At 37.4% G+C, this 14320-nt stretch overlaps 2 protein-coding genes across 7 annotated transcripts in view; one reads left to right on the plus strand and one right to left on the minus strand.

Moving 5' to 3' along the window:
- CCPG1 (cell cycle progression 1) overlaps nucleotides 1-5054 on the plus strand; it is a 26335-nt gene extending 21281 nt beyond the window's left edge. For all 6 annotated transcript variants that reach the window (XM_010571799.1, XM_010571798.1, XM_010571796.1 and 3 more), the window contains 2 exons: nucleotides 920-2325; nucleotides 4273-5054. In XM_010571799.1, the coding sequence (XP_010570101.1) occupies nucleotides 920-2325; nucleotides 4273-4453 (1587 nt within the window). In that variant the 3' untranslated portion in view covers nucleotides 4454-5054. The remainder of the gene's footprint in view (nucleotides 1-919; nucleotides 2326-4272) is intronic.
- Nucleotides 4880-14320, minus strand: part of PIGB (phosphatidylinositol glycan anchor biosynthesis, class B) — a 13026-nt gene continuing 3585 nt past the window's right edge. The window contains exons 4-14 of the mRNA XM_010572278.1: nucleotides 14115-14247; nucleotides 13685-13805; nucleotides 12976-13080; nucleotides 12674-12804; nucleotides 11918-12058; nucleotides 11442-11493; nucleotides 10815-11026; nucleotides 9536-9600; nucleotides 7009-7219; nucleotides 6076-6256; nucleotides 4880-5497 (exon numbers count right to left, since the gene is read on the minus strand). Of these exons, the coding sequence (XP_010570580.1) occupies nucleotides 5366-5497; nucleotides 6076-6256; nucleotides 7009-7219; nucleotides 9536-9600; nucleotides 10815-11026; nucleotides 11442-11493; nucleotides 11918-12058; nucleotides 12674-12804; nucleotides 12976-13080; nucleotides 13685-13805; nucleotides 14115-14247 (1484 nt within the window). The 3' untranslated portion in view covers nucleotides 4880-5365. The remainder of the gene's footprint in view (nucleotides 5498-6075; nucleotides 6257-7008; nucleotides 7220-9535; nucleotides 9601-10814; nucleotides 11027-11441; nucleotides 11494-11917; nucleotides 12059-12673; nucleotides 12805-12975; nucleotides 13081-13684; nucleotides 13806-14114; nucleotides 14248-14320) is intronic.

Consider the following 14320-nt stretch of genomic DNA (forward strand, 5'->3'; position numbering starts at 1 on the left):
TTCCAGACTGACCAGCCCCAACTCTCTCAGCCTATCCTCATAGGAGAGGTGCTCCAGCCCTCTGATCATCTTCATGGCCCTTCTCTGGACTTGCTCCAACAGGTCCATATCTTTCTTATGGGGGCCCCAGAGCTGAACACAAGTAATGAAGACAGCTGAAGTAGAACATGCTGGTAAAAACCTATTATAGGTTGAACCTAAAGGTTTTGTGCATTTGCTTTCTAAATTGTAAGTGGTTATTAATTTTTTAAATACTTAACCTGTATTTCTAGTTTTTTACTGTTAGATCATTCAGAGAGAAGATTAGGGAGTGCTTTTTGTGTGTGTAAGTTGTTTTTTTTTTTGTTACCAATAACAGCATTTATACATAATTCAACACCTTTAGGTTCTAGAGTTTGTCAAGGATGCCAAGAGACTGGGGAGATCCTTTTGTGTTAGGATATAGTTACATGAACACATGGTTTCAGCAACAAATTTGGTTCAAAATCAGTTCCTGAATTTCTGTCCCAACTGTTGACTGCCCCTGCTTCTGCTAATGTATTTGGTTTTGTAATCTGTAAACCCAGTTTGTGGAACATAAATCGACAGGAAACCCAGACATTTTCATTTCCTTTTAAGATGTTAGAATTCATGTACCCAGTTTACTATCCTTCAGCTAGTTAAACCAATACAAGCAAGGGGTGATGACCTCTGGTTGGAAGGGGGAGCCTCTCACATGGTCTTTGCCAAGAAAATGTTTGTGTGTGTATCCGAGATAAACAAACTAGCTCTATTTTTGCATCTTGCTGCAACATGTGTCACTGCATCCAAAATGACAAGTAAACTGTGCCTGGGCTACCTTGGTCTTTCATCTTTCTAGCTGAAATTTTAACAATTCTGATTGTTGTATTTTGGCTTGTTTTCTTTTTGTTTGTATTAGTCACTCAAGGGAGATCTTGCCACATGTTTGACCTCTACTGAGATGGAGAAGAAATCCTTTGAATCTCAAAAAAAAAGTCTTGCTGCAGAAAATCAGCACTTAAGAGAATCTCTGGAGAAGGAAGAAAAAGCTTTGGCTTCACTTCAGGAAGAATTAAGGAAGCTAAGACAACAAATTAGAAACTTAGAAGATAAAGGTACTAGCACTGAGTCTATTGTAATGGAAAATCAGAAACTAAGGGAACATTTGGAAGAGGAAAAGCAAAGAAACCACAACTTTCTTAGGCAAAAGGAAACACTCTTTGCAGAGGCACAGATGTTAAGGAGAGAACTGGACAAAGAACGTCATGTTACAGAAGCTCTAAAAAAAGAACTGGAACAGTTAAGTTCTCGTCAAACACCTGACAATGCTAATGACGATGATACATTAAGAGAAAATCAAGAAATAGAAACTCTTCGAGGAAGACTAGTAGAACTAGAAAAAAAGCTAAACTTTGAGCAACAACGCTCTGACTTATGGGAGAAGCTGTATGTTGAAGCAAAAGTCCAAACTGAAAAACAAGAAATGAATGAAAAGGGACAAAAGAAAGGTGCTAAAGGGCAAAGTAAGATGAAAAAGAAATCAAAGGAATCATTTTTTGGTTCAGTTAAAGAAACTTTTGATGCAATGAAAAATTCCACGAAAGAGTTTGTAAGACACCATAAAGAAAAGATTAAGCAGGCTAAAGAAGCAGTGAAAGAAAACCTGAAAAAATTCTCTGATTCTGTAAAGTCTACATTCAGACACTTCAAAGATACCACAAAAAACATCTTTGATGAAAAGGAGAGGAAATCAAGTGATAAAAGACATGAGGCACACAAGAAAGCTCGAACTTTTTACCGAGAACATAACTCTTATGAGAATCTGAAACACAGGCATTACAAGGGACCTAACATGCCAAAAGAATTCAAAGATGGAAGAAAACATCAGTTTACAACATTTGAAAAAGATACAGATTCACAGAAATTTCTCAATGATCCTTTGTGTAACAAAAGGCATCAGTTTGTCCTAAAGGGCTGCTCTGGTATTTTTGAATGTGCTCATCAAGAATTCATTAGTCTCTTTAACAGAGTATCAGATCCTATCAGGGTGGATGAATTTAATCGGCTAATGAAAAAGTATTTGCAACAAGTTGTACATAACTTTCATCACTGGAGAGAACTAGAAAATTTCATCAATAAGTTTTTTCATAATGGCATATTTATACACGACCAGATGCTGTTCACTGATTTTGTTAATGATGTCAAGGATTACCTGGAAGATATGAAGGAATACCAAAATAATAATGAAAAGGTTTTTGACGATTTGGACAAATATATCTACAGATACTACTTTCATTATGATAATTCACCCCAGTATGGACCCAGGTTTGTTTCTGTGTTTCCTGAACTTGTTAACACAATGAAGTAGTCTTTGTAAGACAACTAGTGTCCTTGTTCTAATAGGTGGTCTTCTAGTGGGTATGCATATGTCCATATTATATACACACACTAGAAGACTTTCTGAAGGACTCAATGGAAATACTAGATTGTGTTCTATAAAGTGGATCTGTAGTACCTTATATATAAATTTTGTGTGTGTGTGATGTTTGGGAGGCACTACAGATCCACTGTACATAGCACAATCCAGTATTTCTACTGAGTTCTTTAGAATACTGTGTAACTTCCAGTAGGATTACTTTAGACTGAACAGCTATGATTGTCTAGCTGATGGAATGAATAAGTATCTCAGAAGCAGCATTAACTAGGACTTCCTTGTTATCCTTCCCTGAATGAGGGTTTTGGATATATTTGAGCAGTCTCAAAGTCCTGTTCTGGCAAGTATATTCCCTGCTGGCTTTTCAGGAATTTCACTACTCTCTTGTAGTTTAGTGTAATACTGAGTGAGTCTGTATGCCCAGAGCAGAGCTACTCAAATGGCAGGCTTTAGGTCAGATCCTGATGTTGATACATTTTGTTCAGACTTGCTTACAAAGGTCCTTGGCATGAATTGTGTCCCACAGTACTTTCCTGTATCTACTGGTATTCCAGGGCTTCTACAGAGCAGTTGTGGTATGCTGCCTGGCTGGCCCAATGGAGCTAGATATGGTGGACTGTTTCAACTGCATAGAATTTGGTGAAAGAAAATTAAGCAAGCAGCCTTAATATATTGTGTGGAACTTGCTCTTTCTGGAACACTTAACGTATATATTTTATGTGGCTTTTAATATCATTGCTATTACAAAATTGGCTATATAGTCTCTTATGCTAATGTTTATCCTGATCAGGTAAGAAAAAAATGTGATGTATTAACGAATTTATAATACACAAGAAGTTGTCCTTGTAGCCATAACAACTTTTCCCTCTGCTGGTATTCAGTGCAAAGCATATTTAGTATTTAGATCAAGGTGCAGTTCTTCAGTCAGGTTTCTCTTTTGGACTTGTATTGTGTATTATTTCACGTGTTTTATTGCAGCAGGAAGTCTGAATACTTAACCACTTTGGGGTTACTAAATATCATGTGAGGTAGTACTTTATCTTATTAAAAGTTGAACCATGAGGATGATACTTCTATCATCAGCTACCAAGTAGCTTTTTTAATGTGTAGTTTTGGCAACCACAACATAAGTTTTATGTTTTTATTTATAGTTCAAGTACTTCTTACTAATTTATTATTAAAATGAACTTTAATTTTTAATGAATTTAAATACTTAATTTTTGAGCACTTTAATTCAGTCTGCAGAAAAACAGGATTTCAAATTCATTTACTGATAGTATTATCTGAAGATGAAAATAGCCTTAGCTTAGCAGGTGGCTAGAAATGCTAGTCATATGATAACAGCATGTAGTATAATGGGACTGCTTGCATCAAAAACTGCAAGTGTTTTGTCAGTGCCCTCTCTCTCTGTATAAATGTACTTACTGTGCATTAAAACCTCTGAAGTGCCCATGTTTACACAAAGCATGCTTTCCTAAGGGTCTGTAAAGTTTTCATTCTTTTTATAGAGCAGAATGTAATAGAATAACTGAGAAATAGATGGTAACCTCACTCAGGCATCACAGTAGGGATAATCAAACAGCTGTTTACCTGGCTTTATTCTAAAAAGAACTTTGGGCAACCAGCTGCAGAGCTTTCTTTTAAGTATACCATGATTTAAACGAACACCCACCCCCAACCCCTTTGCTTACAAGAGAAAGGACTACTTAATGCTAATTTTGTTTTTGGTCAACCTCAGCATGTTAAAAGCTGTTCTTGACAATGTAATTGTGTTTCAAAATGCTTTTAGAGAGATGCTTTCATAAGAGTAGTAATAAGCTTTTGTTTACTCCTTGCAGTCGACCTAAAAGGCCTTCTTTTACACAAACTGAAAATTCCAGACATGAAAAACAAGCTCAGAAGTACCACCACCGTAATAAAAGAGAAGGTAAATGGCATAAACATGGTCGCACTAATGGAAGACACATGGCAAATCTTGAAATAGAATTGGGGCAATTACCCTTTGATCCAAAATATTGAGTAATATATGGTAAAAATAAGATTAGAATTCACACCTCTGGAAACTAATTTTTTTCAACAAAGCAGCAAGATGCAAGTTTTTTCTCTAAATAACTTGATTTTTACACATTTTTTTGTTAAAAGGCAGAAGTCAAGCTTTCTAATTTGCATATTCTGTACTGTTGCTTTAACTGTTCTTTGGAAGTGATGATAGTTTGGGTGCCAGCAGTATTGTTGCAGAAACTAGGCATGCAATGTATATGAAAAATATGCTTAACTGCATTCCATTAGTGTAGTTCAAGCTTGAGTCATGCACAATGTACCAATAATTAACTCCAATGTTTGATATACTAACTTCATCTCATCCTTCAAAAAATAGGTCTACATTATGGTAATGTATTTGTTAGTGTTTTGTAATCTTACACTTGCTTCTTGTCTTTGGGGGGGGGGGGCTCAAGAGCTTGTTGAATTGTGAAGAATTTGCTGTGCTGCACTCTAATCAGCTTGCTGATTTAAGCACTTGAAATGTCTTGCATATCTGCATATTGTAGAAGAAAAATAAAGAGACATTGTGGGTAAAAGTCTTTATTTATAAAACAAACTTGGTATAGCTGTACAGTTCTATAAAAATGGTCCAGTCTTGTCTAATTTTTTATTGTTTAAGTAGTCATATGGTAACTTTGGTCTTCCTGATGTTTTCTAGTGTTGTAAGGTAGGTCAACACCCCCACCCTGCCATACTGCTACTGAAGTTGCCTTCAGGAAGAGGTTTATGTGTTTCCAGAGAGACAATGGCTGCCTAATCAGACCTCCCCATTTGACTTACCCGGTTTCAGACTCACTACTCTCTCCTTTCTGCAGTACAAGATCTTCTAAGCATAGTACTACTATGCAAAACTGATCTCATTTAGCTCTTAAGTCTAGAAACTGATCTTCAGGTACGATTAATGTCAGTTTTTTTCCTGTAGACATAGATATGGCTTCCAACTCGTCCTTGAGGTACATGAGTGTGAAAGACAGTAGCTGTTCTCTCATAGCCCCTTAAAGCTAGAAATGATGATATTTCCTGTAAATGAACATACATTAGTTTCCACAGTCAGAAAGTGCAGTTGGGAGCATCAGAACAGTGTTCCAAAGTCTTCTGAAAACTATCAATTCAATTGTTCCCTGGAAGCTTTATCCTTTATTTTAGGAAAGACTGCTAGAAAAAGAGGCATCTACCCTGTTTGATCCTGTCCAGAGTGGATATTCACCAGACACCATTGAGTACATGAACTTCATAAGAGAATTCAGGGGAAAAGGTACTCTGACTGCAGGGATTTTTGCTTGTCACTGTTGCTTACTTTTAAGTGTATGGTTCTGGGAACAGACCGCACATCTATTTTAATATGGCTTGAGGAGAATTCCATAAAACACTACTTTATGGCATGTAGAATTCGCACAGAGGAGAGGGCACACATGAATGTTAAGTACATATCACTAGAATGGTATCTATAGTACATCATGGACTAGGGGGGTCAATTCTAATTTAAGCTGTGTTTTAAAAAGTTGTGGAAAAACAATTTTCAAAAACTATAACTCTCCCCTAATTTATTTTGTAACTTGTCCTCAAAACTAGTTTGTTTCATCTTGTAGTTACCATACCTGTTCTAGCACACTGAAGAAGATCAAGTGACTGGGTAATAACGTATCATTGTAAAACTCCTTATTAAGCCAGCCAAGTGGATTAGAGTAAAATACATCTGCTTCATCAATGTAGCTCTCATTTCCGGTTAGGTCTGGGGGACATTGAAGGAATCTCATTTTTAGAGGACAGTGAACATGACTAGGGAAAAAAACCAAAACAAACACTTCAGGATAAACTGATGACTGAAATGACTGATCACTTAAAAGATACCTCAGTCAAAACCGAAATTGATTAATTAGTTTTTTTCCCCTAGAGTCATATTTTCTTCCCTTCTGTACTTCATATGAAAGCAAAAGTAGAACAAGTGGATTCAGCTCCAAACTGTTGTGACTATGTCGTTAGCAGTTCACAGAAAGATTTATCTTAATAAAAATACCATCTTTATAACATAATTTTCTTAAAAAGGTACTCTTCCATATCAGCTTCACTGTTTGTATCTGCTTTAATGTTTTGCTTACTTGCCAGGATCTATTGCTAACTTTTTGGAATACTGACCTCAGTCATTGTACATTGTAATTACATTTCTTTACTCTCTAGCAGCAGAAGGTAAAATGAATGCAGTTTGACTGTAAAAATTAGTCTCTAGTTTTGCTACAAAAGTTACCATAATGAAGCAGTAGGACTTACTTCCAGAAGTCATAAGCCTTACTGCATATCCTCATACAAAGTTACTTTACAAAAACTGAATAAAGCTTAGATGCTGAATTTTATTCTGTGGTATAAGCATTTGGCTTATTTCCCCTATTCATTCTGTACGAAAAATCAAAACTCTTCCTGTATATGTTTATCCATCTAAATTTATTAAGCTGGGGGGTGGGGTGGGGGTGGAATCTTAATTTCTGCTTAAGTGTATGCATTTTAATATAGTACACTGTTAACTATTTAAATACCTGTAAAATGGAGTAGAGTGGCATGGCATCATGATGAAGACAAAAGCTTGTGACTGGTAAGAGCTATTGCAGAGTTGCTGTATGTGACTCATAACATCAAGAGAGCCTCGCTGGTGAATCAAGCCTGTATACAGAGCTGGGAGTAAGTTGGATAAAAGCAGGAAACTTGCTGCAGACTTCTTCCATGCTTTCAGGTGTTTCAAAGAATATCCTATAGAAACATTTGAGTAAGTTTTAGAGATGAGCAAATACTAACAATTCCACACAGTACTTTTGAAAGTACCACAACTTCCTGGAAGACCATTACTCTGATAACAGTACCTTGCTTTGAGGTATTTTAATACAGTGTTCTTTCAGTCTTTACTCTTTGAATGGAAATTCAAAGGTTAGACTTTGCACTTACTAACTTCTGCATTTAACAGTGTAAATGTTAAGCCCATACCTGTCTTGAAGTACAGAAGTACAATTGCAAAGCCAGTGCTTTGTCTCTTTAGAGCTTAATTTTAATTTCTTGTGGGGAAAACCAGTCCCTTCAGTAGTCTGGATGAATGATATGTGGTGACTTACTGATGTGTTCTGATTCATGCATGTCCAAGTAGAGCCAGAATAAATGGTAACTACGTGTGCTTTGGTATGGCTGTGGTGTTCTTTTTCTTCCAATATGCTGAAAGCTACAGCATTCCCTTGTTATTCATTTTTGAGCTACTATCCTTGGAAAAGCTTACTCTCCCATCTTTTCCCATCTCCCATCCCTGCCCCTTGCCCCCTACTTTTCTTGAAGGACCTAATAGGAAGAGACATTTCTCCTGGTGGGAGATAGCTGTATAAACCTGTTTCTCACAGCCACAACTTAGATGAACCTGGCACAGAAGACAGCTTCATGTTGTAACTAGTCTGGAAACCCTTATTAAGTCATCTGCTTTTCAGTACTAGGAGATAAAAATATTTTATGCAGCCTAGCTCTATGACCACCTTTACTGGATCACAAGAAACAAGTTAGAATATGCTTGTTTCAGAACTCAGTAACAAGTAAGTTAAATTAGTCTTCAGTTGGTCTGTTCTGACAAATTGCAGATCTTTATCTCAGATGAAAACAAAGTCCACTAATTAGGCTGTGGTTTAAACACAGTGGAAACATTCTATTATAGACATTTTTTACTGCTTTTGTGAAACACTATTAGCTTATCTTTAAGTATGCTTGGAAATGACTTTGAAATTCATGTGGGGTTTTTTTCCTGCTTTTATTTAATAATGTTTTGAGCCATTTAAAAAGACCTCTTTGTTATCAGACCACTGAATTATCAGAAATAACTTTTGTCATTTTTTTCTTTACTAAAGTATCCAAACAGATGATAATTAGTTCTTGATAAATTGTGTAGTTAACCTCATTCCCTTATAGACATGGAAGTTAGGAGGGAGGGATATTAACAAAAAATAGTGGTCTGATTAGAATTTTTCTGCATGTGAGGTAGAACTGGTTCATCTTAAACCTGCTATTGAACTAAGCCAAGACATATTACGTATCTGATCTGAGAGCAAAATTACTGAAACAAGATTTTCTTTAACCTGTTTTGCTAGTCTAAACACAAGTAAATTACAATTTTCATTTATTCATCTGTTTTGGACTTGTATTTAAACTAAAACTATACAGCTTCATGTTCCAGAGGTTTTAATTTTTCCTTTGCAACTTTTCAGCATACTAGACTTGACATCATGGTTTTACTTTTCCTATAGACTATTGTAGTTAATTCCTACTTTTGTAAAATATAAACCACTTCCTTATTAGGCTCTCTTCTGTGTTTAAAAGAAAAAAAACACAAAACAGGAGAAAAAAGAGAAATTAATACTCTACAAGTGCCAGTTACAGTATCAGAAAAATCTTTGTTAGTAAAAGCAATATGCTTTCCAGTTTAAACTGTGGACACGTTCTCTTTAATTAATTTTTAAGTTAACCACGTTAATTCAGGGACCTTACTCCTGTTTTAACAAACTCCCCTTACTATAGCTGAAGGAAAAAGCTATCACATTAACTGTTCTAAAACTTCTATGGGAAGTAGCCTCCAGCTGGTGGTTGGTCAAGAGCAGATATATCATCATCTGCTAACTCACCTGAATCTAGGAAAGGATAATTTTAGGTTTTGAATACTAATTTTTTTGTTGCATACTCAAAGGCATTTGTCAGGCATATTTGAGAGAACCAGGTGGAAAAATACTACAAAGGAGCCAAGGAACAAAATTCACTGTAAGGGTGGCATTGCTAAGAAGTTATGAGTTACTGAGGCAATTTTCATATTTTTTGCAGGAAGTACTTTTATCCATGCTGAGGATTCTCCATCTGTGTTTCAGTCTCTTGCTGTTCCTCTTTTTTTTTTTTTTTTCCTTGTCTTCTTTTTCTCCTAGCTGTAAGAGAGGGTTAGGCTAGTTCTAAGACTCCTTTGTCAAATACCTACACTGACTATTAACAGTCTCTGTTTAGGTAAAAATTATATACAGGGAAGATTGCAAGACATTTGAAACCAATGCTTACCACAAAAAACCATGCAAAATGGCAGTACTGGATAGATGAACCTGAATTCTTTATGGCTCAGCGTGCTGTAATAAAACAGATGTAATACTACAGCAAGAAAGTTAAATGCATCAGTTCTGTTGATAAAATGTGTTTTAGAGCATGGAAGAAAAACACTTGCACGTACTAAAAAGCTTCTGGCATTGAAGCAGTTTAGAGTAAAAATCCAAACTGTCCCTTCTTAAGAACATAATGAGTACACTCAAATTAAGACTATTTGGTCAGTTTAAACCAAGCACTAATAAAAGTACCTGGCTACTACTTTAGCAATTAAGTGGTCTGATTCTATGACTACTAGATACAACTTAGCTAGTACTTCACCACGTTGCTTTCTGTAACAAAACACAATAAAAAGTATGGATGAGAAGCTAAGATTCAAGTACACATTTGTATCTAACAGAGTAACAACTCACCTCTGGTAATACAACTTTACACAATTTCCCATGCCAACTTTTGAGGCTTTTTTGGGGATTACCACAAGACTTGTGTCATGGGAATCCAACAGGTTCTTAGAAGACTAAGGGAGATTAAAAAAAGGGCATAAAACCAGTAGAGTTACATCCAGTTTTGAGTTGGACTGAAGAAGAGGTGGCATTTGTGGCCTCAGTACTGTTTTGCTATATTCTGTTACTATTGTAGTCCAACACCATTTATTACTTAATATTTATTAATTTGCTGTATCTTTTCTTGTCTGAAGGTGTCTCATTTAATCTACAGTTAATTCTGATGCTTTAGAAAGAGCTTACCTTTTCTTCTATTTCTCAAAATGAGACATACAGTCCTATGATAAATGTTAAGAACTGTGCATAGACTTGTGAATGGAGTAAGTTTTAGAGGCCTAAGAACTTCTGATCTTACTGGGGATGTATTAAAGAACTAAATGAAATGGTATTTTCATTAACAGGCATCTAGTATGTACAGTTTTCTAACTAGTTCTATTGTTGCTTAAACACCTGGTAGGTGATTTGAGTGCTGTTTTTCATTTTCCATTGAATTTCATGCTGAATTACTTTAAGGGTCTGATCAATTCTAAAAATTTGTTTGGTAAAGATAGAAGAAGTAGCATTACATAAAATTCTAGAAAGTGTTGTATAATTGACTGCATTTCTTGGAGCGTTTGAATAGTTTAAAGTTTTCTATCACTTAACCTGAATACTATGCTTTTTTGTTCTAGAGAGGACATGAGCTTTGAAAAGAACACAACCAGTGAAAGACAGTAGTTACACTTAGGAGAAATTACCTGTATACCAACACTGTCCAAATCACTGCCATTAGAAAGATGCGATACCTTTTTGGTGCCAGCACACAGCCATGAATAAAGAAAGGCAGATGGGTACCCAAGATGACTGGTAGTCCCTGAGTGAAGTACCAATGCCAAGGATGAGATCCGTAAAACGTTCCCAAATTCTGCAGCACGTTGAATTTCAAGAAGTTCAGCTGAACCAGTACCCACTGGGAGATTCAGGGGGTGGGGGTGGGCAGTGTTAAATACAAATCGAAAGTGAAAACCAACAGCTAAATTGAATTACACAGTCATCACTGGCCTTAATTTTCATTCATATTTCTGTTTTCTACTAAGACTCATCAGAGACTTCCTATGTTTAGCAGTTAACACAGCAGTATGTAAGTTTTGCAGTTTGTTGATAACTATTGATTTATTGAGAGCTGAGCATGCTGACTTTAAAGTAACAGTCTGTCATTTAAAATAACTGAGAAGTCGGCGTTTAAGGGTTTATGGCTTAGGATGTATTTAGAGATCATAGGCCAGGCACAGTCACAGAAATAACAGAGAAGTCTGAAACATCCGTCCATGTTAAAATGCTTAAACCCAACCTTTTTCTTATAAGTCAAGTTTAAAACAACTTACCTCACCAAAAAACACACGGTCAATTATTAAAGAGGTTCCTACTGTGACCAATCTGCAAAAATGGAAAGTGGGTTGCACTTGATATTGCCTGAGTTGCTTTTGTATCAGATTCTACTCTTCTCCAAATAGCTATCAAAACTCCCTGATTCCTAATCTTTTTTGAGATTACCCATACTCATGGCCATTTTACAGCAGCCAGTTGCCATCACTTAGAACCCTTGGCACAATCCTAGATTAAGCTGGAATGCTGTTCATGTCTCCCCCTCATGAAATCTCTCCTAGTGCTTTTTGCATCATATGCATTAATTTGAAGGAACCATACCTCTCTTTAAACTTTTGCAAAAGAACTCTTTTTTTTTTTCCCCTTGTTTTTTTACGTGAAATCAGCTTTTTTGGGTTGTCTGCCTTTGTGGTGCTAAAATCAATCTTAAGATACAGCTGTGCGCAGTCACATTTTAAATTCAGAAAGAACTTACCCAACTGGAATGTAGTTGTGTAGGATAAGGTCTGCTTTCCTCTGTTCTTGCAAAAAATGACTGAAGACTAAAGGTATCCATGGGATGACAGCAGTAGGACGAATAACAATTGCAAGTGCTATCAAAGCTAAATATTTGCAACTAGAATGAGGGAACATAAGAAAAACAGAAGTTTATCAAAAGGTTTGGTCAATTCTTTTGCAGACGGTGACATTTCAACAATATAAATACTGTCATGTCTCTGACAAAGTTCTTCATGCTGCAGGCAACTTGGATTCTCTCAGTGCAGATACTCTGTTTTGCTTGGAAGGCTGCCAACTATATAGTTGCTTTATTAGCAATGGAGTTGCTAACTAGAATCACATGCTTGCTTTAAAATACATAGCTGGTAAAGAAAGTCATGACCACAAATTCACCTATATCTGAATCCAAGCAAGCTTTTGTTATCTTTTCCCAAGTTACCACAAATTCCAGTCCTTTAAAGTTTAAACTAAAGTTTCCCATAAAGCGATACTTTGCATAAGGGAGCTGGAGAATAGTAATTTCACATACCAGCTATATCATGGCTTCAGAAAATTTTTTAGAGGAAATACCACAACTGCTGTTCCTTCCATGATCTAGAGCTCTTGGTACATGAATGAGGTGGGTTTGGTTGCCTTACATTTTAAGATAAAAATTAGCATTTTAAACAGTATCAGTAGATTGGTGTTATCCCAAGCCAAAAATTATCAGTACTGTTAGTAGGAAGTTTCTCACCTGCTCCCCATCTTGGAACCTTTTATCGGATAGTAGGAAAGAGCAAAAATGGTAAGAAGAGTCTCCATGGTGTTTGTTAGAGTTCTGGTACAGGAATACCATGTAAACCAGGAACACAGCTGACAGAAGTACTGAAAATAATTACGAACAACAGGATGCACAGGGAGAAATGTTAAAACAAATTCTGTAGTTTTAAACAAAGGTGGTAATTCTTCAAGGTGTGACATCATTTTGCTGTAAACACGCTACAACAAACAGTGTTTATTAACATGCATAAAATTTTTTTAAAGGCTGAGACTCACCACGCACTTTGCTGTTTCTGCATTTTCAAGGTGTTGCACTAATGAGTAAAGCTTCACATCAGCAAAAGCTGCCAGCACTGCCTGTGCAAGTCTAGGGACCCATATCTATATAAGCAGAGAGAAAATTTTACTTGCAACAAACCTGTTAAATTCCAAGTTTGAAGAGAGGACTACTGAATTAGTGAACAATTGTTCAGACCTGAAAATAGTCAATTAGTGAATATTCTCTATAGCTGTTTATGATTTTTAAAAAGTGTTTTATTATGACTAGTATTTTTGCCAAAACAAAGAAAGTCTAAAGTTCAGCTGACTGCAAATTGAGAGTAGAATTCTTTGCCATTCATCAACAGAAGTCAAAAGGGGCTGTTGTTGCTGCGTTTAGTAGAAATATACATTATTAAACAGTTTGGAAAGCTGAACCAGTGAGCAATTACGATGTAGTGGCAAAGGACGTCAGTATGAAACTCAAGGAGATTGATGGAGGCCAAGAATAATCCTCTGCAGTCACAGGCATCGGTACCGTGACTGGAGGTCTACGACCAAGTTCTGCACCCATGCGAAACACTTCGGTGAGGTCTCTGTGCTAATACATCTCCAACTGCCAGATTCAAGGCTTTGTATTTTACCTGGACAACGATAAAAATACCCTGAATTTAAATACAGTGCTTTTAAATTGAATAGCGGGTGTGCTTTTTTTAATTATACTCACCAGCAGGTGAACATCATCCTTAGCCAGCAGCTGTAAAGCCTTGTAGATGCCCGCAAAGATCAGTGGGTACGAGTAGCCCCTTAAGCCATTTGCCCATTCCCAAGTCAGGTACCCATAATTGTTAGTATTAAGGATGGATCATAAACAGCTGAAACAAAAGTTTTCCTTCGAGCTGTGTTATTCTCAGACTTGCCCGGGTCGAGACATTTCCCCTCCTGGCCGAAAGCAGTGGGGATTTTGTTACTGGTCCAGCTAACGCCTTACTGCCCTGGCAATCCCTACCCGAGCGCTCCTCCCGCTCAGGGCGCCGCGGCCGCGACCCTCCGGTCACGCAGGGGCGGTGATGTGTGTGTGTGTGTGGCCCCGGCCCCGGCCCCGGCCCGCAGGAAGCGATGGCGGCAGCGAGCGGGGGGGCCGCGAAGGATATTTGAAGACCATGCGGTGCGCCACCTCCAGCGACTGCCAGTACTCGTCCGGGACGAAGCTGGTCTGGACGAGGAAGCAGTTGAGCGTCCGCAGCGCCACCGTGAGCGCCAGCAGCGGCGCTGGCCCGCCGGCAGCGCCTGCGGAGGGGAAGGCTGGCTGTCAAGGGTCCCTCCCAGGGCCGCTGCCGCCGCCCGCCCCGCCCCGCCCCGC

The sequence above is a fragment of the Haliaeetus leucocephalus genome, unplaced genomic scaffold (assembly GCF_000737465.1).
Source record: "Haliaeetus leucocephalus isolate CR32 unplaced genomic scaffold, Haliaeetus_leucocephalus-4.0 Scaffold339, whole genome shotgun sequence".
NCBI lineage: Eukaryota > Metazoa > Chordata > Aves > Accipitriformes > Accipitridae > Haliaeetus > Haliaeetus leucocephalus.